At 38.2% G+C, this 26,541-nt stretch overlaps 1 protein-coding gene across 1 annotated transcript in view; it reads right to left on the bottom strand.

Annotated features, from left to right (window-relative positions):
* FANCL (FA complementation group L) overlaps positions 1-26,541 on the bottom strand; it is a 49,980-nt gene that overhangs the window by 19,507 nt on the left and 3,932 nt on the right. The window contains exons 3-7 of the mRNA XM_083379598.1: positions 23,603-23,663; positions 20,999-21,055; positions 18,517-18,614; positions 16,192-16,288; positions 5,533-5,601 (exon numbers count right to left, since the gene is read on the bottom strand). Coding sequence (XP_083235724.1) covers positions 5,533-5,601; positions 16,192-16,288; positions 18,517-18,614; positions 20,999-21,055; positions 23,603-23,663 — 382 coding nt within the window. The remainder of the gene's footprint in view (positions 1-5,532; positions 5,602-16,191; positions 16,289-18,516; positions 18,615-20,998; positions 21,056-23,602; positions 23,664-26,541) is intronic.

Consider the following 26,541-nt stretch of genomic DNA (forward strand, 5'->3'; position numbering starts at 1 on the left):
TTAGATTCTTTTAAAACAAGTTCTGCGCTAGTATTCTAATTTTGACATTTGTCCTCCTCGAGTTAAGGATCTTGTCAACATTTTCATTAGGATGACCTACAATTGTTAGAATTAAATACCCATCAAATGTTAGAAGATATATGCTGAATACACAAAATACTAAGGACAAATGAAAATCTGCCAACAAATAGCTCACTGAACATATAAATCTCTTAATTTGGGGGAAAAAGTCAACCTGAATATACATACATCCCTTTGGGCATAAGTGATGCTGTGCAAAGTGCAAAAAAGGAGTAAGAAATAGCAAACCAAAAATAAGCATGACTCACTACACTCGTTTTCACTTATTTGATACTCATTCATTCCTTGCAATGGATCACATTTTATCTACTATCCTTTTACTAGCATTTATCTAACTTAAAAGTCTCAATTTTCCTATCTGTTGCCGATTTCTAGCAAGATGGACAAATCTACTTGCTGTGTTTTTTCTGCTTACATATAACTTGCAATTGTTCAGTCAGTTTTCTTTGTCAAATATGACTACCTTGATATTTGATATATTAGTTTTCAGATTCTTTCTCATTGTATCCTACAAACTATCTAACAATCACTGACAATCATTCCGGTTCTTTAACCAACAATGTGGTATCATTTATATATGAATGGAAATTTCACTTACTATGAAATACTAAACTCATCTACAAAATTTCAGTGAAACAACTACTGCAAATAATCTGGACAGTATGCTCTTGATAATGCACCCAGCCCTTTGGATAAGCTGAGCCAAACGTTTTCCAAACATATTCTTCCCAGTTCTTGTGAGGTTTAGTCCATTCCCTGCCAGAAACCCTTCCTATAGGTAATGTAAACCATGGTCTAGGAATCCAAAGTTCTCTGTACCATCTCTTGGGTCAGCAGTTTACTTCTAAAATCCTCTGTTCCCCCAATTGGAAGTTGACCTTTCATAAGTACAGATGAGAACATCGTCTGTCCTCCTCTTTGGCTTTCCTGTCTAACCATTCATAAGTCCCTTGATATTCAGGCTCTTTGTTGTTTAATTTGTCCCAATGTGAAAGAATAGAAAGGGATAATAATTGATGAGCTTGATTATTTTGGTAAGCCTTTCTGCCACATCTTTCATCTTTGTACCTGGAAGACAACATACCTCCCTTGATAGACTGTCTGGTCTACAAACTGCTGATTCTGTTCCTTAAAAAAAAAGTCACCTATCATCAACACATACCATTTTTTCTTGGGGGAAATCTTGGCTACCTTCCTTTTTGTTACTGGAATACTTGATGAAGGCTCTTCTTTAGATGCCTAGATGTTTTATTCCAGGGGAAGTATGTGAAACTGGTTGCTCAGCTCCAGTGGGGCTGAACTGGACTGGACAACAGTTTTCTCAATTTTTTGGACTTCTGAGAGACATGCTGCCTTCTGTCTCCAAATTTCCCTTTTGGGGGTAGGTTTAACTGAAGGCAGAGAATCAGCTATAAGGATTCCTAGATGAAATAGATTATATTCCTCTCAATCACAGTTCAGCATAAGATTGAAACAGCATCAGTCACTCTAGCACAGGGGTCTCAAACGCATCAGTATTATGGTTGCCCTTGGGGGGGCACGATGGTTGTGGCCGCCTGGGTGAGCATGGCTGGGGTGGGCATGGCCACCTTGAAGTCGCTTGCATCGGACACCTGTGGGGGCCGGACAGGGTTGGGGGGATCCAGGGGTCTCTGGGAGCTGGGGCAGTAGGTGGGAGGCTCATCCTGCAGAGTGAGGTGAGGCAAGGAAAGTCAGGCCCCTGCACACAAAGGGGTCTTGCAGCGTTTCCCAAGAAATCATGCATGCTCATACTATTCTTAGCAAGCTAAGATCTCTAAGCTAAGACTACCATACAAGTCAATATATTGTTGCCAACATCCCACCAGCCATGAAATACATGCAGTACATTGATACACACCAATTTCTTATTTGGTGAACATGGTAACAAACTATACATAATGAATACTTTTACACAGAATTAGGACAAAGGTTTCTTTAAAAAATGTTCTAACATAACATTAAGGTTAATGTTCTAACATTAAATCTTCACTATTTCATTATGAATGTAGGCTTGATGTTAAACATTTGAGAAGATATGCTTTACATAGGCATGCATGTCTACACAAAAACATCATCCCTCAGTAAATTACAATTATGCTTTGAAAGTTTTATACTATGGTTCTTTTCACAAAAATATATTTACTGTATTAATATGTTAGTACTTATAGTATCCCATAATTACAACACTTAATAGGACCTGACATGTTGTTGTTGTTGTTCTTAACTGCGAAGTCGTGTCCGACCCATCGTGACCCTATGGACAACGTTCCTCCAGGCCTTCCTGTCCTCTACCATCTTCTGGAGTCCATTTAAGCTCACACCTACTGCTTCAGTGACTCCATCCAGCCACCTCATTCTGTCGTCCCCTTCTTCTCTTGCCCTCAATCTTTCCCAGCATTAGGCTCTTCTCCAGTGAGTCCTTCCTTCTCATTAGGTGGCCAAAGTATTTGAGTTTTAGCTTCAGGATCTGGCCTTCTAAAGAGCAGTCAGGGTTGATCTCCTCTAGGACTGACCAGTTTGATCGCCTTGCCATCCAAGGGACTCGCAGGAGTCTTCTCCAGCACCACAGTTCAAAGACCTCAATTATTTGGCGCTCAGCCTTTCTTATGGTCCAACTTTCACTGCCGTACATTGCAACTGGGAAGACCATAGCCTTGACTATACGCACTTTTGTTGCCAGGGTGATGTCTCTGCTTTTTAGTGTGCTGTCTAGATTTGCCATGGCTTTCCTCCCGAGGAGCAAGCGTCTTTTAATTTCTTGGCTACAGTCCCCATCTGCAGTGATCTTGGAGCCCAGGGAAATAAAATCTGTCACTACCTCCATTTCTTCCCCATTTATTTGCCAGGAATTGAGAGGGCCGGATGCCATGGTCTTGGTTTTCTTAATGTTAAGTTTCAACCCAAGTTTTGCACTCTCCTTCTTCACCTGCAACAAGAGGCTCTTTAGTTCTTCTTCACTTTCTGCCATTAGAGTGGTATCATCTGCATATTTTAGGTTGTTGTTATTTCTTCCGGCAATCTTAATTCCAACTTTTGATTCATCTAGCCCTGCCTTTCTCATGATGTGCTCTGCATATAAGTTAAATAGGCAGGGTGACAGTATACAGCCTTGCCGGACCTCTTTCCCAATTTTGAACCAGTCAGTGGTTCCGTGTCCAGTTCTCACTGTTGCTTCTTGCCCCACATATAGGTTTCTCAAGACACAAATAAGATGGTCTGGTATGCTCATCTCTTTGAGAACTTGCCACAGTTTGGTATGATCCACACAATCAAAGGCTTTAGCATAGTCAATGAAGCAGATTTAGATGTTTTTCTGGAACTCTCTAGCTTTCTCTATATCCAGCGTATATTGGCAATTTGATCTCTAGTTCCTCTGACTATTCGAAATCCTGCCTGTACTTCTGGTAGTTCTCGATCCATATACTGCTGGAGTCTAGCTTGTAGGATTTTAAGCATAACTTTACTAGCATGAGAAATGAGTGAAATGGTGCAATAGTTTGAACATTCTTTGGCACTGCCTTTCTTTGGAATTGGAATGTAAACTGATCTTTTCCAATCCTGTGGCCACTGTTGAGTTTTCCAAATTTGCTGGCAAATTGAGTGTAGCACTTTTACTGCATCGTCTTTTAAGATTTTGAATAGCTCAGCTGGAATACCGTCACTTCCACTAGCTTTGTTGTTGCTCAGCTTTTCTAAGGCCCACTTCACTTCAGATTCTAGGATGTCTGGCTCGAGGTCAGTGACCATCTCATGGTGATTATCAGGGACGTTAAGCTCACTCTTGTATAAGACCTGACATAGATTCACAAAATTTACCTGTATATTTTTTTTCAAAATTTAATATAGTAGAAGGTCTTAAAGCTTAATGTACTATAGTTTGCTTAGGAAACATATGCTACTGAAGTAGAAGACTGGTAACATCAGAAAAAAAGAAAGATTATCCAGCTATGAAACTACAACTAGAAGAAAACCATAGGTTAGAAATTTAAGGCTGTTGGGCAGTGGCATAGGCTTAATACTATAAGAGACTGTGAACTAGAAAGTAAATAATATGAGCAAATTATATTTTGCTTTTTCCAAGAAAAAGGAAAGTAAACTGCCAATTGTCCATTGATTAGACATAGAACTGAATACATGGTTTTGGAAGTTTGGGTGAAACACTGAGCATGAATTATAGTGCAATTTTAACATTCAGTATCTTGAAATTTCATATAGCACACAGCCAGGTTTCAGCCTTTATTTAAAAAGTGTGTGTGCATCTGGGCTGAAGATAGGCTTTTTTATTCTTGTGCTGCTCTCTTTATACCCAATGACATAAGAAGAAAAATACCAAATATGTTCATTATACAGTATTTGAAAACGATGGGAAAATTAAGCACTTTGCATTCTTGCCAGAGGGGGGGCATCCCATCAGCAGCAGAGACTTTTAATTGTGTGAAAATAAAGTATGGTTTTCAAGAATCTATCTTTAGCAACTTTTTCTACCAGGATAAGATATAGTATTCGCTATGTCAAAAGTAATTTCTGATTATCTGTATCTTGTAACTATTTCTGCCTGTCTCAGGTATATCTTATTAAAGGTTCCAAGTCATCTTTATATATCCACAGAATATTTCTAAAGCCACCGCAAGGCATGCTGAGGATTTAGAAACTGATATGCTTGCATTCAAGTCACCAGACCTATTAAGAAACAATGAGGATTTCCAGTAAACTCTGCAATTAACTTGAACAAGAAATTGCAGAATTTGAATTACCATAGCCTTAGAAGCAGAAATTATATATTGTTAAAGTGCTTCCTGAATGTTGAGCATCTAACTGGTAGGTTGTCAATAGCCCACATATGCTTTAATCTGTTTTGCTTTCAGATTCTATGTACATCCTTCTTTATTTTTACACAATTCAAAGTAGCATACCTTCTGTTCCTCCCTTCTCCCCCCAACCACCCTGTGAAATAGATTGATCAGGGAGAATGACTAGCCCAAACTGGCTCGCTGTGTCTCAGATTACACCCATGTTTATTTTTAGAAATATTGATACCTATGAGTTTGGAGATAATTTTGCCACCACAGAATAGGATTTAGAAGTAAAGTTACACTAATGAAACAAAAGTTCAATGACCACTTGGCTTGTGAATAATTCCTATTGAACACTGTTGGATACATAACATTCACTGGAAGAAAAAAAAACTGTTTTTGTTTCAGTTTTATTTTATTCAAAATGGTGAATAATTTACATACAAACATACTCTTAAGCCAAGAGCCCATTTTATGGTTCACTGGATACTATACCATTTATATTATATTCAAGATTAATTTAATTGAATTATTAATTCATAGAGGAGAAATTGTTTAAACTGTATATTAGATATGAGCCTAACAGCTTTTCAAATACATATATACTTCACAAGGAAACAAATAAATGGTAGTTTACCTGTGGAGTCCAGGAAAAAGAAAACTGAACCGGTAAGTCAATAAGACAGTCTGGTTGCTCTCTGGGATACTGACACAGAAAAAAAAAAGAAAAATCCATGTTTATTCCTTGAGCAATTTTTGCAACAAAACCAAATGATAGATTGAAATAAACACATTACATCTTTTTTATAAACAGAAAAGTCATTCTAATAATGAATTCAATTTATATGCCACCTGATTCCCAGCAACTTTTAAAATACTGTATAAAGAATCATAAGAATTTTTCCAAATATTTTCCTAAATGCAAGAACATATTTGTAAAAATTATTTTCTTATCAGGAACCCGCTCGTCGTTCACATTTTAGATTCAACTGTAAATAATTTTCTTACAATTGGATTTCTATGGTATGAGAATTTATCCAATTCTAATTTAAAAAAAAACATATTTTACATGTTATTTTACACTTGCTTTTATCAGTAAGAATGAAAATTGTTTCCAATATCTGTAAATAAAAAACCTGTTGTCTAGCTTCAGTTTTTATTCACATCCTACAACTGATTTCATTATGTACGTGCTTGTATGTGTATGTATGTATATATGTGTATATGTGTGTGTGCATGCATGTGTGTGTATATATACAGACACACAGTCACACTTTCTCTCAAAACTTCTATTCCAACTGATATGAGCTCTGTACATTGAAATGAGTACAAAGGCAGCAATAAAACAAGTATGGCTAATACTGAAATAGATACATTGATTAAAATATTGATACTTTCCCTAATTCATCTTAATAAAAGCTCATTATTAAAACTCATCAGTTAAATATAAACACAATTTAAATCTTCCCAAATAAATCTACCCAAATCTTGGATACATGCACCTACTACTTTGAATGTACTATTTTACTTTTTTTCAGTCTTCCTGCTAACTTAATTCAGTAATAGACCACATCCGATTGACTTCTATGGTAATGAACTTCAGTTTCTCTGTAACTTTATATCTGCCTCTGGTAATCTCCTACTGATTCTTCACACCTGCTCCTCATCTAGGTCACACTCAAATTTATTTCCATTTCTCTGGCTACTTGGTATTCAAATTTGCACTTTTATTATGTCTACTATGTTTTATGTTCCCTGCTGTACTTTCCATTTTTAAAACAAAAGTTTTATGGCTTGCAAAAGCTCTTATGCTTTCTTGTTATGATATTTTTAGTTGGTTACACTAATAATTTTTGAACAAGCAATATAACAGAAAAGGAGTGATTAAGGGAATTCATCTGAATCACAGATGAGAAGCCATACACCATTTTTTTTCTCTGCAAACTATTTTTTGGATTTGGAAAAATAAATTAAGTTACTTTAAATATCTAAATCTTGTAGAAAATAATAATGTATTTAAATAAGGAATCTGCAAATTTTCAGCCTTTCATATATTAGGAAAAAAGCTCACCTAAAAAAAGTATGGCAATAAATTAGTGTGAAAACCAGTAGAAAATATGAATTTGGTGGTAGATAATTCAGCAATATAAATGATTTGTTCAAATGGAAGAATAACAGGAACATTCAATGGAATTTACTGTTTATTAAAAGTCCAATAATTATAGTTCTAAAATACAGATCTTAAGTTATCGGTTTCTAAATAATACAAATATCTTATATTTCTTCTGAGTATAGTATTATTTATCCAATATAATTACAAAGAGAGAGAGAGAAAGAAAGAGAGAGAGAGAATATATGGCCCATCTGAGTATACCTATATATTTTTACAATATTTACTTAAATTTCTTATTGTACTCGCAAAATTTTCCATAAAATAACTTTTGTTGATAAAAAATGTAACAAAATTAGTAGTTCCATGTGTCTTTATAAGTTTTACTTTTAATTTAAGAATTACAATTAATCACCATTATCAAATATGTAACCAAATATGTAAACATGTACATCATTCAAATATTCCAAAGTTTAAAAAAATAATCATTTCATTTAGTATCATTTCACTCTGATGTAGATTTCTACAGTATCTATTTCTTTAAACGAACTAAAATATACAATATTTTTAATAATCAGACCATAATATTTCAAACAAAATATCATTTAAAGTATTGCTTGCTTAATTTGAAATATTATTTTGTCTCATTTTACTAGTATCATGCATGTCTGAAAATGTTTATTCTAAATATTTTGAGTTTCCCAAACTGCAAAATATCAAAGCTTCCTCTTTAACACAAAATACATCTTTATGCAAATTAAAATTGCATTGGCTATAAATCCTGCTGAAGTAATTTTTGCTTTCTTCTGAAATAGTGTACTCCATACACAGGATCTGCTTGTCAGTGAAAACTGTAGTAACTAATACTAGAAAGTAAAACAAGAGGTAAACATTAAGAACTTAAGAAATTTTAGTATTAAATAAAAGGGTTTCAAATATAATGCCCCAATTCTAATCAGTGAACTCCTACTTCTGAGAAGTATGGCATGAACACAACTCCCTTTTGCTGATTTTCAAATGCTACTTCTGTAATTATGACAGACTGACAGACCAAATTGATATTAACATATTTAATAGCGATTAAAACAATTTAAGATATTGTCCCTCATCTAACCTTAGAGCAGCATAAAAGTAGTTTCTTTCACTTTTCTTCCCATACAGATAATCAATGCCATAACTGTATTTATCAAATTCCATCATTATGGGAAGAGGGAAATAAAATTCTATGTATCCTTTTCACATTATGCATCATTTTATAAATCTCCATTAGGGTTTGTGCTTGTAAACAATGTTTGGAAGCTGGGGGAAATCAGCATAAATTAATGGAATAGGAAGAAGCAAATGATAGAATTATATCAATTTCCTTTCTAAATCCACATAGTTATTTGTTCCATTGAAAACATTTAAAAATGTAAGGGATTCCCTGAATTGACATCTTATAATTTTAGAATACTTTAAGACAAGAGGGTATTTTAACTTTATTGATTTCAATGAGAATTCAGTTTAACATATGCTTAAGTTTCTTTTGAAATCAATAGCCCTTGAATGTATTTCACTTTGGCAGAATTGTCCACAAAAACATATTGCTTTTATTTCTTTAAATAAATGTAACATATGAATGAACTGCTCAGAACATTTATTACACAAATTACTACAAATCAAATTCTCATGTCATCAAGCACACGTTTCATATATTAATTTTCTCCAGTGGCAAGTTTAAATGCCAGACACATTTTTAAAAAGGACAAACACAATTGATTCTTTCATCACTATAATCTTGTGAAACAGAGTTGATTGATGATCATGTGTTTCAACTAGATACTTGCATAATCTGTTCTTTGCAAGCTGCAACTAAAATAACTTTCCAGCCAATATTTTCATCTTGGATAACATAAAACAGAGCATAAGAAGAAACTGAATTTGAATGTTCTTGGTTTAAGTACTGTTTTGTAAGTACTGCCTCAAAAGACACAGAAAGCATTTTAAAACTTTATTTGATAATATTTAATTAAGTGTACATAAACACATCGAACAAAGATTTTATTAAAATGTTCACTCTATATTATTGATCAGAAAAAAAATATGTATATGACAAATTAAGAATACTTCATCTGAATGCACTATAAAGTGCTTTCTGCAACTGATCTAGACTACAGTTCTACCCACTGTTTTGCACTTATGAACTGTTACGTAAAATCAAGTCTCTGCTTTGTGAGCCTGCTTAGTTAATAAGGCTATTATAAGGCTATCTAACTCATTTACTTAGAGCATTTGTAGACCACCTCTACCAACAGATTCTGAGTGGTGAAAAAAAAAAGGCTAACCCTAATTAATGCCCCACCTCATCCCAAATTAATATCAAAGCCACAAAGCTAGCTGTCTTTAATAATTCATTCCAGCCCAAAGTGCAACTAAGAAAGAATGGCTAAAGCATCAGAAGGATAGTAGTTAAGCATATATTTAGAGAATATATTCCACTGTGCAAGGGCTCAGAGAAAAGGGCTGCCTTCTGACTAAATCCTTTTTACAGGTAGCCCTTGCTTAAGGAGCCTAATTGGGACTGTGAGTGTTGTGTATGTAAATAGTTATTAATAAGGGAATTAGCTGATTGCAGAATAAGCAGGGTTTGAGCGGGAAATCCAGGTGCAATCATTGGTTGCAATAACCTAGGAGCGGGAAAATAAGCTCCATCGATTGGCTACACTTCAAACACTACCCCTATATAAGGTTGCAACATTTGACAGTTGACAGTTGACTTTGTGTATTCAATAAACTCGTTCATTGTTAAACCACTCTGAGTCCTCGTCTATCAGAACCAAACAATTGGCGACGAAGGTGGGATAGACAGAAGACCAGAGAATCGGCGGAATTGTCGCACAAAGGCGGCAAATTCGGAAACGTGTCAAAGTCAACCGAGCGGCCGCGGCAGAATAAGAAAAATTCTCCGAATGGCGCAGATCGGGTCATTGAAGGAATTCGACCCAAACTTCCCCGAAGATTGGGAAGAATACGTCGGACAAGTCGAAGGGTTCCTGCTAGTGAACGGAATCACAGACGACCGGAAAAAAGCGGCAGCATTACTGACGATTTGCGGCACACCGGTCTATCGAGTCGCTGTCGGACTGTGTCAACCGCAACCGGTCTCAAGCGTGCCGTATGCCGATCTCCTAGCCAAACTAAAGGTCCACTTTACACCTAGGAGATCCGAACTATTCTGGCGGCGCATCTTTGAGAAAAGAAACCAGAGGCCGGGAGAATCCATACAAAAATTTGTCGCTGCCGTCAGGGAAGCCGCAGTACGATGTAAATACGATAATCTTGAAATAAGAATTCGTGACCGTGTAGTACTGGGCTTGCGGGACGAGCAGCTACAAAACAGAATTATATCCAAACCCACTGGCGATCTGCAGGAGGTGATCGATGAACTTTTAACGTACGAATCAACCGGGTATCGCGACCCCCCCCCCCGCAGTAGCATGGCAGCATCGTCCGAGATCAACCAAGAGGGCTATGTGGACTGCGGGGAGGCGGACCAGCAATGGGAAGAAGATATCGCTGAAGTCTCCAGGCGGTTCGGGAAATTGGCGCCAAGACAAGTGAAGGGCCTGAACCTGCCCGTCGTCAACAACCCGCAACTCCGCAAAGACAAGCGACGGCGACACAACGACCTTGGCGGGACACCACAACCAGACCGCGCGACACGGACAACCAGAACCGGTGTGGCAGCTGCGGAGGCAACCATCCCCGCGCCTCTTGCCGATTCCGTACCGCAAAGTGCAGGGCATGCGGCAAGACCGGCCACATTCAGGCCATCTGTAGGAGCCGTGTTCGTGACAACCGCCTCCACGAAGTCGATGTGTGGGCAGAGGGTAAGGTAACCCCTAGTTTAAGTGGCAAGGAGACCCCTAAACCCCGGGTTAAAATTCCAAATCTAGGGGAGGTGGCGCGTGTCAGCCGGAGGAGACAGGAAAAAAGGTACAATTTTCCTGGAGGAAAATCAAAAATCACAGTCCACCTGCAAGGGGTCCCTTGCAGAATGGAAATAGACTCAGGGGCTTCAGTGTCAATAATTTCCACTGAAACCCTTGAGAGGATAGAACAAATAAGTGGAAGAAAAATTCCACTTAATTCAACAAATATTCAATTAACCGATTTCCAAAAAAGCCCCATAAAAATAAAAGGAAAGGTCAGCCTTAGTGTTAAATTTAAGGGATTTAAGGGGGTCTTAGAATTAATAGTCACGGAGGGACATAGGACTAGCTTAATAGGGGTTAACTGGTTCCCTGCCCTGGGCATTTGGATCGGGGGGATAAATTCAGTAATTAAAAATAAGACCCTCGAATCAGTCTGCAATGAATTTGCAGACGTATTCGATGGGTCTTTGGGTAGGTACAAAGGGCCCCCAATTAAATTTAACCTAGACCCCTCTGTAAAACCGATCAGGCTTAAGGCCCGAAGGGTACCTTTCGCCCTAAAGGAAAAAATCGAGGCCGAGCTCGACAGGCTTGTAGGCCAAGGGGTTTTAGAACCTGTTGAGGGTGGCTTGTGGGAAACGCCGATTGTCACACCCCTCAAACCCAATGGGGATGTGAGAATCTGCGCTGACTATAAGGCCACCCTGAACATGGGAATGAAAAAGCATGCTTACCCGGTCCCGACGGTGAAGCAGGTCCTCGCCACGATCCAGGACGGCGCCATGTTTGCCAAGCTAGACTTGGCGCATGCGTACTTACAGTTGACTGTTTCTAAAGAGGCTGCAGAGGCACAGACAATAGTTACCCACAAGGGGGCGTTCCGAGTCCATAGACTGCAATTTGGTATTGCAGCAGCTCCAGGCATCTTCCAAGAAGTGATGGAGAGGACCTTAAAGGGCATACCTGGAGTATGCCCTTACTTTGATGATGTCCTGATAGCTGGAAAAGATGAGGAAATGTTAGTAGAGCGGCTGGAACAGGTACTGGGTAGATTTAGGAGGACTGGATTGAAACTAAAAAGAGAAAAATGTAGCATAGGGGTTAAATCCACTGATTTTTGGGGGTTTAGAATTGACAAAAATGGAATCCACCCTACCCCTGACAAAATTAAAGCAATTAAATGGGCCCCAGAACCAAAGAATAAGGCGGAACTACAGGCCTTCCTCGGACTGGTAAACTTTTACCACACGTTTGTGCCCCACAAGGCTGCCATTGCAGAACCCCTCCACAGACTCTTAGATAAGAAGACTCCTTGGCAATGGCTAGACAAACACAGAGTAAGTTTCCAAACTCTAAAGGACATTTTGTCCAGTAAATCAACTGTAACCCACTTTATAGAAAATAAACCTATTTACCTGGCGTGCGATGCTTCGCCTTATGGTGTAGGGGCTGTAATCAGCCACTTAGACAAACAAGGAATACAAAGACCAATTGCATACTATTCACGCACACTAACCAAAGCAGAGCGGAATTACGCTCAGATAGACAGGGAGGCATTAGCAATAGTGGCAGGAGTAAAAAAGTTCCACGACTACCTTTATGGTAGGAACTTTACTATACTGACAGACCACAAGCCCCTGTTGGGACTGTTTACCACAGATAAACAGACTCCCCAAATAATGTCACCTAGAATGCTGAGGTGGTCCATTTTCCTCTCAGCATACTCATTCTCCCTCCAATACAGACCGGGCAAGGACATGGGACATGAGGACGCCCTTAGCAGATTGCCCCTAAACATAACAGAGGAAGACCCTGCACCTGCGGGACAGATAATGTCCCTACAGGATATTCCCGATTGGCCCCTAACTGCTAAAGATATAGCTGAGGCAACAAATAAGTACCACACTTTAAAGAGAGTAATGGCCTGGGTCCTGAGCGGGTGGCCAAACGCCAACCCGGATGAAAAATACATTCCCTATTTTAGAAGGAAAGATGAACTGTCAGTTCATCTGGGATGTTTACTCTGGGGAAATCGTGTGGTTATTCCAGGAATCCACAAATCAGCCATCTTACTAGAATTACATGAAGGACATCCTGGAATAGTACAGATGAAAGCGTTGGCTAGGAGTCACTTGTGGTGGCCAGGACTGGACAAGGACATTGAGGAATGTGTTGCCAATTGCCATCTATGCCAACGCTCTAGGCCTGAACAACAACACATCCGTACGCATAAGTGGGAGTTAGCTAGAAATCCTTGGTCCAGGATTCATATTGATTTTGCTGGGCCTTTCCAAGGGTTAACATTTCTGGTAGTGGTTGACAGCTTCTCTAGATGGCTAGAGGTAGTACCAGTCAGTTCAGCAACCTCAGGTAGAACCATACAGGCATTAAGGGGCCTCTTTGCCACTCATGGGTTGCCTGATTTAATCGTGTCTGATAACGGGCCACAATTCACATCTATTGAATTTCAGGATTTCCTCAAGGCCAACTCGATTAAGCACAGGACATCAGCACCCTTCCACCCATCCACCAACGGCTTGGCTGAACGGAATGTGAGGACCACCAAGGACGCCTTAAAAAGAATCATTCGTGGTGACTGGCATCAGAGACTGGCCGAGTTTTTGTTGGCCCAACATACGACCCCATGTTCTGCTACAGGGAAAAGTCCAGCTGAAATGAGGTGGGGACGGAGACTAACCACCAAATTGGACAGACTACACCCCGACAGACTTCTTCCAAGCGCTGAATTGGACATTCCTAACAGAACATTTAAAGTGGGGGACTTGATCTGGGCCAGGAACTACGCCCAAGGGGACAAATGGTTGCCAGGGGTGGTGACTGAAATTTTAGGACCTCTGTCGTACACTATTGAGGGGGAAGGGAATAGGATCTGTAAAATACACAGATCAGCTGAGGAAGAGATCGAGTGGGTGCTTACCAGCAGAGGGGGGCCAAAGCTCAATTGGGGAAGGAAGTACATCCAGATTCATTAATAACAACATGCCAGAGAGCGTGGTAGAGGAATGGCAAAACATCTCTTCCCCTGCATCCCCACAACAACAACAATCTAGTCAAATAGATTGGGTGGTACCCCTGCGAGGTAGGCCAGTGACTACTGAGTTTCAAACACAAACCAATGCACAAAACAGCAACAGGGAAACATCAGAGTCGAGTAACCCAGAGCCTAGGTCCAACACAGACGAGCAGCCAAGCGGTCAATCAGGAAAAGGGGTCCCCAGCAGCCAGAGTAATAGATACCCTACTAGAATACATAGGCCACCAAAATATTTAAGGGACTTTGTAAAGAGTTAACAACAACTGGGGGGTAAGGGGTGTTGTGTATGTAAATAGTTATTAATAAGGGAATTAGCTGATTGCAGAATAAGCAGGGTTTGAGCGGGAAATCCAGGTGCAATCATTAGTTGCAATAACCTAGGAGCGGGAAAATAAGCTCCATCGATTGGCTACACTTCAAACACTACCCCTATATAAGGTTGCAACATTTGACAGTTGACAGTTGACTTTGTGTATTCAATAAACTCGTTCATTGTTAAACCACTCTGAGTCCTCGTCTATCAGAACCAAACAGTGAGAGGGGAGGTTTGGAAGGATAAGGCAAAGAAGAGATGGAGAGAAAATTATTTCAAGAGCAGGCTGTCTGCTCTTCTACAAATCAAGACCAATGCAATTGCACTAGCCACCGTGAAGGATTCAGACAAAAGGATTCCCTATAGAAACTGCTTGCTTTTTTTCCCTCCCCTGCTCCCCAGCAGAGGAGAAAGATTGGAGATCAAGTGATTCCTAGAGCATACTATAAACTCTGTAGTGTGCCAGGAGCTCCCAGTCTCTTGCTTTTGAAATGTAGAAGAGCAAACAGCTTACATTTTTGCAATCCCATCCTCCCCTATCAATCTGCTCTGCAAGGAGGAAGGAAAGGAAGAAAAAGAAAACACAAGTCAGGCATAGGACAAGTCATACTTACTGTAATGGCAATCATGTGACTGAGGGACATTACAAAGGTCATAAACGAGCTGTGAAATTATTTTTTTCAGCACTGTTTCAACTTCAAATAGTCACTGAACAAATATTTCTTAAGGAAGGGCTTCTTGTATTAATATTTACTTCACAAGAGCTTCTCTAGACACCCAAGCCGAACCAGCAGAAACATACTACTGAAATTCTTGTGTCTGTCTGCAACTTTCAGTAGGGTGAAATGGTACATCATAGGCAACAATTTTTGAATCAATTTACCTCAAATAAGCTAACTTGTGCATCCAAAATTTGGGAACCATGGCTCCCCTGCAATTGAAATTTAGCAAAGCCGTGCCCACTTCAATATTGCTGCATCACCACAGTCAGGTGATTATCCTTTTCAATGCTCCCTACCAGCTTCTTTAAGGAAAGTCATTGTGGAAGTCAGAAGGAAGTCGGAAGTCACTCCTGCTCTCATTGCTTTTTTGCCCACTCATGATCATTCTGTTTGTCATGTCATTGTTTGTAGTCAGTCTGTGCAATCTTCTTGCAGCAGTTAACCAAGTGGTCCACTGTTTCTTTAACTTCTTTAGCAGAGATGAAACTTGCTGTTTAATATTATTATTAAATTTATTTGCTGCCCATCTCGCATTCTATGGCTGTGTGATCAACAATGACAATCACTACATTGTTTTCTCACTGTTTCCTTCCAGTTACCTTTGTGGAAGAAACTGCCAAGAGTTGGCTGTCACCTCCATCATTATCCAACAATGTCTTGGCTGGGAACCATTTCCTGAAGTGTCCAGATTCTTGCAACTCCTTTTCAAATTCTCTTTTCCATAACGTCTTTCTCCAACATCCATCCCCTAATTTGTTACCTCCTAACAACCTTCCCTGCAATAATCCTGATATGGCATGGCTTTTCAAGCACTACTCTTCCTAAAATATCATCTATTTTGTAATTTGCTCTCTAAGTAAAATAACTGACCCTCAGATAAATTTTTGAAATCTGACTGAATAGAAATAGAGAAACCTAATTCTCATATCAATCTAGACTGCCGAGATGGGATCATTAATTCCTCAGACAAAATCCAGAATTCCCTCTTGTTCCCACTAGTTTTTTTTATATTAGAAACCTTTATATGTTTCAACTGTACTGCATAATTTAAACTGAAAGTAAAAGCAATTCTTAAAATACAAATGATTGTATATGATTTTTCAGCTAATCAACATCCATAAAAATCATGTGTGGCAGTTTCATCAGGTTATGGTTTGTTCCCAACATTTTAAAAACTCTTACTTTTGAATTTAATTTCAAGGTGATTTGATGATCCCGACCAGAAGAATCTTCAGCTTTTAACCTGATGGTACTAAAAGCAGGATCTATAAACACAACCCTACAAGAAGAAGAAAAAACAAGTTATGATGTAACTCTATTAGTAATTCATTTCTATTAGTTTATTCTAAATATATTAATTGGAAATCATCTATATGACAGACCTTTTTGCTGTTATAAATTTACTGCTTGATTCAGTCATATACTTCTGGGTTATTTATACTGTGTGTCAGAACTCATGCTGTGGAAATGAACACGTTTCAGTTTTTTATCACTGGAACCTTTGGCATATAAAGTGTACTTCTGTCAGCCTTTATTTCTCTACATATACACTTCCTGGCAAAATTTTCATTCATTTTTGCAGTTACTTTTTATATACTGATCTTGGGGGAAGGGGGGAGTGGACCACACATTTGCAGGAAAAAAACTACCAAGTGGTTATTTAGATATAGATATAAATACACACACATACTATACTGGTTTATACTTTTAAGCATATTTCTCATAACACTGTTTTGCCTGGAGCTATAAAGCTAGCTTTTAACATATGATATTTATATTTCATGGAAAATTCATTCTCTCAATAGATTATAGACAACAAAAGGTTCTTTCAAACAAGTGAAATAGCCCAGACACAGCATTAGTTTTTAAAATTCATTCTAGTGGTATATATTCAAAATGGCAATAGCTAAAATTGGGAGGGAGAATGGCAGATAAAACGTTTTAATTGTAACCCATCTGTTATTCCTCCCACCTGCCTGTCCATGTAATTTTTTTTTCCTTGTGCATTTTGGTCTGCACTATTTTAGTCCAGGCAGTCAAAACTGAAAATTAGTAAGTAAGGTGAGATAGGTAGAAATATATTTATTTATTTATTTATTTTATTAGATTTATATACCGCCCTTCTCCCAAAGGACTTGGGGCGGTGTACAGGGCAATTAAAACATGGCATACAAAGTTAAAAATAAATTAAATTAAATTTAGCCCCAAACCAAATAAATCAAATTCTAAAATTTAAAATCCCAATCCCTCAGTGCAGGCTGGCAAGCTCGAATAACCAGGTTTTCAGGTCATGGCGAAAAGAGCAAAGGTCGGGAACCATCTGGAGCTCTACAGGGAGCTGATTCCAGAGGGCAGGCGCACCCACAGAGAATGCTCTCCCCCTGGGGGCCACCAGCCTGCACTCCCTGACCGATGGCACCCTGAGAAGGCCCTCTCTGTCGGAGCACACTGGACGAAGGGAAGTTGATGCTGGCAGAAGGTGCTCCCGTAAACAATCCAGACCCATGTAATTTAGGGCTTTGTAGGTCATCACCAGCACCTTGAATCTCACCCGGAGGGCAACTGGGAGCCAATGCAGCTCGCGGAGAAGAGGTGTTAAATGGGAGTATAGGGAGACCCCCATCACAACTCGCACGGCTGCATTCTGCACCAGCTGGAGCCTCCGAGTGGTCCTCAAGGGCAGCCCCATTTACAAAGCATTGCAGTAGTCTATTCGAGAGGTCACAAGCACGAGTGACTGTACGTAGGGTATCTCGGTCCAGATAGGGCCGCAACTGGCGCACCAGGCGAACCTGGGCAAAAGCCCCCCTGGTCACAGCTCCTATGTGATCTTCCAAACTGAGTTGTGAGTCAAGGAGGACGCCCAAGTTGCGAGCCCTATCTACGGGAGGTAACACCTCACCCCCCATAGTTAAAGATGGAATAGGCTGGATTACCCAAGATGCCGGTATGTAAAACCACCATTTAAAGGCTAGTTGATCACATCATGGTATATTATATCTGCTTTTCCAAAACAGAATGATTGCTCCTACGAAGCAATATACTGTACACTATCTTTGTATTTATCCTATCAAGCAGGGTATCAGAATATTTAAAAAGTGACATTTTAACAGTATTCTTCCTTAAAAACATTCTGATTTTCTGACAGAAATCAGGCTGAATTGGAAAGGAGTCAGACTAAGTTCCTGTAAGCCAAAAGTTAAGCTAGATTTCAGTTCCCTAAGTGCAGAGCAAGAAGCCCAAAATACTAATATCCTAAATATCCTGAAGTGGGAGTTTTGCTCTAAATAATCAAATTCAGAAGTAGAGCGACTGTAAGTATAAATGACATTTTATATAATATTATGATTTTAAACTTTATTAAATATTGATTAACTACAACTTTTTAAAAAGCAAAACTGTAAGTACTGAAATAATCAGAGCAAAATCCAGTGTACTATATAAAAGTATTTTAAAAGCTGGCAGGTTAACTTTTTGGTATTTGCAGAAGATAATAAATATGAATACTTATTCCATCCCAAATTTTCAATTTCTCCGATGAGGCCAGAATAATATTGTGGAGGTGGTTGAGCACACAATTCTTCTGTATTTTTCAAAGCAAGTTCCTGTTTTTATTTGTAAAAAAAAAAGTTCATTTTTTGTAACTTGGTTCTTGTCTGTCTATCTAACCATCTACCAAATCTGCCTATGAATCTTACAATTAAAACCAGAAATATTTCTGCTTATATTCCTGTTCAGTATGACATACACTACAACTGTTCACATTACTCAGAAATAAACTTGAAAATAATCAATGTGATTAGGGGCAGGTAATTGTTCATAAGTTCATAAATACACAACTACCTGAAAGTAAACCCAATTCAGTTGGGTTCATTTCTCATAGATAACATTTGGCTGCGCTTCTAGTCATGCCATTTTAGATGGATAGCAGCAAGGTCTCTTGGCTAAAACAGGAAAAACCTTAATCCATTAAACTGCTTTTAAACACTTGGCTAGCAGTCCCCTCCACATTTTAAACAGGTATTATCCGATGCATATATGCATATATATGAAGTATGTATCAGAGTTTAAAAAATGGTAATAGTCACACACTCTGGCTAAAAGCACACTTTAAAAAGAAAGGGATCCATTAAATGAATGGCTGTCTTAATGGGAAGATACATATAGAAAATTCTCAACATCAGCACAATCCCTCTAGTACAGTGGAGATTTTTAATTGCACTTAGTTAAAAAAAATGAACCTGAGAAGGAATTTTTGGTGACTATATTTGAGAATAAAAGATAATCTAAATAAATTAAAGGTAATGTGACAATACAATCTCATAACATTTATTGGATTTTTCCCCTCTTATCATTCTTTTCCTCTATCACCACTCATGTGCTCAAGATGGCTAACAACAGAGAAGACTACAACATCCAATTTCAGTTCAGTTTCTAAAAGTTCAATTTTTAAAGGATTATCTGCAATAAATACAGTGCTTTCCCTAGGTAATGTGCTCATGCAAACCACAAACTATGCAGCATTACAATGCTGAATTTACATTCAGCGATTTTACATTTATATTTTTACATTCAATAGTCCTGTGTGGGGCAAAATTGGCTTTTTTTGCTTTAATCTTTTTTTATAAAATCTTTTTTCTAAAATCAAGGTACAAAGTTGTGAATTTTATAGCACAGGGAGGGGAGGGCATATCCTTAGAAAACTATTAACATACAAAATAATAATTAAAAGATAGGCTTTTTCATAGGAGTTAAGGGACCAGTTAACATGAGCCTTGCTCGTGGTTCTTTATATTTTTCTTTTAAGGGCTATATGAGTGCTACAATAAGGGAGCAATCAATCTTTAAAAGAATTAATAATTTTGAAAAGTCATAAAATAATGGAAGATATGGAAAAGTCTATGATAAAAATGTCAAAAGAACTATCTAAAAGGTACACTTATACCACATTATATGCTGTATTTATTACAAATAATACCTCTGTGAATGGCATTCTCTGAGCAGCAAAATAGTTATGCTCTAAAGAGAAACGTTAAATCCTCTGTAGTAAGTAATAATTATACTCTAAACATTTTAAGCAAAGTACTATTTACAGACTTAGAAAAGGAATTAAAAGGGGAAAAGACACCGAAGCAGTGAAGTTTGCTGTAAATGAAATATTCATATTTTATTTATTACATGAATGAAAATAGTTCTTATGGAACCTGTCACCAGACTTCATTTTACTAAAGGTATTACTATTTCTACTTATCACTATAAAATCAGAATAGACATTAAAGCCGTTTATTTTTATTGTTTGTTAAATTTATAGGCCACCTATCTTAGCTCAAGATTTAAAACCAAAGATATACCCCTATATCAGAATCATGTACTGCAGGGGTCCCCAAACCCCGGTCTGTGGACCAGTACAGGGCCGCGGCATGCCAGCAACCAGTCCGCACAAACAAGGAAAGCCCCATCCACAAGATGCAGGCAGCACACAAAACCACGCCCCCTCCAGTCTGCGGAAAAACCTCTTTCCACATAACTGATCCATGGTGCCCAAAATGGGCGTGCTCAATAATGTAAATATATACATAAGCTAATACATTCAGATAGCTTCACATTCCCCTTAATAAGCACATAACAAGGAAGAAAAACGGACATTCAGTACAAGTACTCCTTGTCCTGTCTTATCAATATTGATCCTACCCATGAAAAATTGAAGATTATTTATTGTTAACAAAACAACTATCTAATTTGGATACTGACTATTCAACATCATAAAAATGACTTTTATAACAACTAGTTTTGCAGGGTTATATTTATAACTATTGACTTGAAAAGTGAAATTTACAGGCAGTAGCGTTATCCTGTAGAGATAACTATTTCTTACAAGGATTTTATTTTAAAATATAAGTATTAAGCTTATTAATGAAAAGGATCATTTGTTCATTATAGCATTAATGATAAACAGATATCAGTAGTCCTCTGCAAAATTGTAACTCACCAAAATAGTCTTCAACTCTATCATGAAACTGACTAAATCTGAAGAATGTTCCAACCTCTGAAAAACATTTTTTTGGTTAATGATTTCATGCAAATACTTTTTATATTACGCCAAATATTTACCTGGCAACAGGTATTCTTAAAGTGAGGTTGAAGACTCACATCAGAAAGTGTGAAATTAGCACTAGGGTTTAGTTTAGAAGGAGATAAATAGTTAAACATCTACCTCTGTCTCAAGGCTCCCTCATCTCCCTCATTCTCTACATGGGGCTGCCCTTGAGGACCACCCGGAAGCTCCAACTGGTACAGAATGCAGCCGCGAGAGTGGTGTTGGGAGTCTCCCGATACTCCCACGTTACACCTCTGCTCCGTGAGCTGCATTGGTTGCCAGTTGTCTTCCGGGTGAGATTCAAGGTACTGGTAACGGTGTTCAAAGCACTCCATGGCATGGGGCCGGAGTACCTCAGGGAACATCTGCTGCCGGCATCAAGCTCCCTGCGCCCTGTGCGTTCCCACAGAGAGGGCCTCTTCAGGGTGCCACCGATCAGAGAATGTCGATTGGTGGCCCCCAGGGGGAGATCCTTCTCTGTGGGCGCTCCGGAGCTGTGGAATCAGCTACCGGTAGAGCTCCGGATGGCGCCCGATCTTCGCTCCTTTCGTTGCGATCTTAAGACATTTCTGTTTGTACAAGCTGGCCTAGCCTGATGGGGATTGCTGGGGTTGTTTTATCTTTGGTTTTTTAATTTTTCTTGGGGTTTTTAGCGCTGTATTTCCATTGTTTTTAACTAGGGCAATTGTTTAATCTTTTTTTTAATGTTTGTATTTGCTATTTTATTCTGCCCTGTGAACCGCCCTGAGTCCTCAGGGAGAAGGGCGGTATATAAATGTTATTAAATTAAATTAAATTAAATCTCTCTGCGGTACCATGGATTACCATATTATGACCATCAGTCAGTAGAACAGACATTGCCAGTTGATTGGATTTCAACCATTACCCTCCAAATCCCCCTATGATTTAGGTACACAGATTTTTTTGAGCTCCTGATTAAGAAAAGTGGAGAGGTTGAAAGCGTTTATGGAAAAAAAAATCTAACAGGGAACAGAGGTTAAATGCACACCAAAGTAATTTACTAGAGCAGGGGTGCCCAACCCCCCAGTCTGTGGATAGGTACCGGGCCACGCAGCTGGGGGTGAACTAAAGGCACGTCTTCCACCAATAGGCATGCAATGAGTCTGCAGGGGGCAGGGCTGGGGCAGAAGCTGTCTTGCCCAGTGCAAAGGTTCCCTGCCAGCTGCACTTGTAACTAGCTTGCCAGTTCTGGGCTCCGTGTCCTTCCTCCTCTTCTTCCTCCTGCTTTCTGATACCTCTTCTTCCTCCTCCTCCTTTCCTCTTCCTGGTCCTGCTTCCTCTTCCTCCTGCTACCTTTTCTTTCTCTTCTTTCTCATTTTCCTCCTCCCTCCTTCCCGGAACCCCAACCGGCCTCGTGCTCCCTTCGCGCAGCTCTCCAACTCTGCAAGCCAAACGTGCACCAGTCTGGCTTGCAACTGAGGAAGCAACCAAAGAAAATTGTTCTGCAGATTTCTGCTTTGAGGAGCTACTGAAAAAAGTTCATCTCTAAAAGTTGAGCCATGTGCAGCAAAATGGGACACAAGCTGGTCTGGTTTCTAGCAAGAGCCAGGAGAAGTTTGCAGTCTCCAGCTGGCCAGCTGATCATCAGCCAACTAATTGGGCAAAAGCTCTGAAAGGCTAAGGAACCAATTTTATTTTACTTTATGTTTTTGCCCCCGAAAGACAGCGGCACCTTGGCAGGAGGAAAGGTACTGGCAAAACCAGGAAAGGCAGGCATGCTTAAGAGTTTTTCGTTCCCATTGTCTCTCTCTGGCAAGACAAATGTGTGTGGACATATATACTACTCAAGGAGTGGAAGTAGGGCATGGAGTATCTCAGGGAGTGAGGGAGGTCCTGTGCCTGCACTAGGCCTCCCAGAATCTCTCCACCAGAGGCACTTGTGCTCCACTTATCAGCTAACACATTTGTTTAATGAGTACACTGGGGAGGACAGGGTTGACTGGTCATTATTTGAGGCAGTTTATTTAATACTTGTCCTGACCTCCAACCTAATGGGCAGGCTCCATTATGGTAATAACTTGAAGACTACCTGTATGCATCATTGGGGAAACAATATTGTGGTCACTTTTAATCCCCCCCCTTTTTTTTCTATTTTTAACATGATACAACTTCACAAAACATACTGTTGGTTGATCTCTGATTGAATATAATTCAGTTTTATTTTTGTCTATCTCACTGGCTATTCTTTCAAGCATTTTTTGACACTTTATTTCCTTATTTGATAGTAGCTCTAATTGCTCTGCATTTCCTATAAAGTTTTCTTTGCTATGATTCCAGAACTGACTTTTCTCCTTCAAAGAAGCCTTCACTGTTGGAATCTGTTTCTCCCTTACAATTAAGGTCATAATTTGTTGTGCTTTAGATAAAACCCATAATCCATGTACTATGAAACATTTCAATAAAATCAATATAGCAGTCATGATTTTCAAATATAGATTCTACTGTATATTTTTTTAAACAGGTTTGAATGGATACCTGCTTTAAAATCAGATGATATCCATGAAGCAATTTTTTCAGATGCCAACTACACTGAATCCTATAAGAAATAAAATGTTTTCATGATCAATTAAACCAGGCAACCTAACATTCAAATGAAAAAGATATATACTTGAGTATTTTTTGTAGATTGGAAAGATAAAATACAATAGCCCATAATTTAGTACTTTGCATCTTATATGTTAACATCTGTTAACATCAATACTTTATGCCATGCACATCTATACATAATCCGAACTAGACTGTGTTGTTTCTCTGTGTCATATATGTGGGTATATACATAATTCGGTATTTATTTGTTTTTGTCATATTTATGTAGTGTATATTGGAGGCGGTGACCCTTGGAGAGCTGTATGCAATGAAATTTCATTTTAATGTATGCCGATTAGTGTACATTCAAAGTGAAAATAAAGTTATTATTCTATTCTATTAATTTCCTATTATAGACATTTATAAATGGAGAAACCAATCACTATCATACAGCACAGCATTTGTAAAACTTCTGTAAAGCTTAAAGCTAGTCCTCAATTCACAACCACAAATGGGACCAGAATGTTGGTCTTAAGTCAAGGCACCCACATGATCAGACCCAATTTTTCAACTTTCTGTACTATTGAATCAAGCAATTGTTAAGGAATCCAGTCATGTAAAGTTCTGTGACCATGGCGGCAGGAGGCTGTGACATTTTATGACAACTCTAAATGCTTTACAGGCCATAAAGCTGCCTTTCTGAGGCCATCATGACTTTAATGACCAGTCATAAGTTGAGAACTATCTATATATTATATATTTAATAAATTTATGCTTTGGAAATTAGTAGGGCTGTGAAGCGTGATGGATCTAAACCTGAAAAGGTACTTCAGAGACCACGGGCATGGTAATTCTGCAATCCCAGGAAAAACTTGCAATGGTGATACTGTAGCTTCAGAGTGGACATGGACAAGCTGTCAGTGTCTTATCATCTCAAATGTTTATTTTTCTGCAACAGGAGCAGTATGGGACCCATGCCTACCCTAAAGCACTTTTTTGCCTTGGATCTGAAGCACTATAAATCTGTAGAAGTAATGCGAACTTTACAGGTTTTTGAAAACAACTATTTATTGCATTTTATTTCAGTAACTTTCATTTTCCCACATTAGACCTTGCAAGAACAAATACTGTTAAAAAGCAGTATACTGGATAACACTTATGAAGCCCTGATCTTCCTATTTGTTCAATAAAAATATCTGGTATAAGAACTGCTGCAGATAAATGTTATGTTCACCCCCCAGTATTTTATTTTATTATTTATTTTTCACACATTTTAACTGCCCATCTCCCTCAGAGAGGGACTCTGGGCTGTGTACAATTTAATCAATAAAATTAATTAAAACTGATGTATACTCTTAAGCACTTCTTGCCTCTGAATCCAAAATACTAGTCTTATTTCATACAGGCATTTAAATCTTTCACATGAATAGCTATCACATAATGTCATAAGAATTCTACAGACTGAAGGAGGAGAAATCTAAAGCAGAAAGGAAAGAGATACTGTTTTCCAGGTTTTAATGAACAAGCAAGAATAATATGAAAAGGATGCTACACTGCACATAAAAAAGTAATGTCTTTAAAATTAACAGGTTTTATATAAACAATAAGTCAAGAGTGAGATGTGGAACATTTTTCTATATTAAATTACAAGAGGCTTGTGAAAGATTTGAAGAATTTTGTGAAAAAAATATTTAAATAGACTAAAGATCAACACTATTAATAAGTTTATTTGATCAAAGTTAAAATAGTTATGTTATCTCTGGTAAGCCTTAATGAACTTTTGCTAATCAAGATTGAAATGACAACCTTTTAAGATTTGTTAAGCTATTAAGTTTTTTTAACAGATAGAATATGGGAAGAGATAATTTGTTGTGTTTTAAGAAAATTATTAAAATTATTTATATTTGTAAAAGGAGAAATTATTTTTATATAGTTCTTTTCTTTTTCTTTACTATATTATTTTTTCTTTCTTTTTCATTTTTTGTATTTTTTCTTTTCTGAACTATTTATTTTATTCTTATTTTTTAGTTTGTATTAGATTTTATCTTTGCAATTGTAGTTTTCATAAAATTACTATTTTAAAAAAGCCATGTCAGAAATTGATTTTTGGCTTTGCTTTGGTATAATTTTATAGAGGTGCATGGCCCCCGATCTGTGTTATGTAGCATTCCTTACTTTCATAATTTTTTTCAGGGGGCCTTAGATTGTACTCAGTAAATGAATTCTAAAGTAGGAATAGAGACAAGTAGGTAAAGTCTGTGTAGATAGAAAGAAATCACTTGCACAGAAGGAAGAAAAAGTTTTGAAACAATGCCACAGTTTGCTCCATGTATGGAAAAGATGGATTGAGGCCAATGAAAATGATAAAGGAGACCTAAATTAAAAAAGGCCAGGCACTTTTTCTTCCTCCACCTAACCTCCCAAAACAAAATAACACCCTAAAGCCTGCTTTCCCCACACATTTCCTCCACCTCACCCTGATTCTGAAATATCAGTGAATAAAAGGTGATAACAATGTCAGAATTTAGAAACACTCTATCTTTGAAACTTCTTCAGACATTTCCTCATGCCCTACTTTCCCCAATTTTTCCCATTTCCCTTCCTTAAATAAGGATGCTAAGTTTTATTGTAATTTAATCAAATGTTAGAAACTCAATTTTGTGAGTATTTATAAAACTTTAAGTTAAAAAGTCCCTAAAAAGCCAAACTTGGGCTGATTCTTTAACTCCTTGCATACAGCCTACTCCAGGGGTGTCAAACTCAATTTCATTGAGGGCTGCATCAGCATTGCGGTTGCCTTCAGGGGGCCAGGTGGGCGTGGCCTACTGGGTGGGCGTGGCTAGAGTATGTATGGCTTACTGAGTGGGTATGGCCAGCTCTACATCGTT

Source organism: Vipera ursinii (assembly GCF_947247035.1).
Source record: "Vipera ursinii genome assembly, chromosome: 1".
NCBI lineage: Eukaryota > Metazoa > Chordata > Lepidosauria > Squamata > Viperidae > Vipera > Vipera ursinii.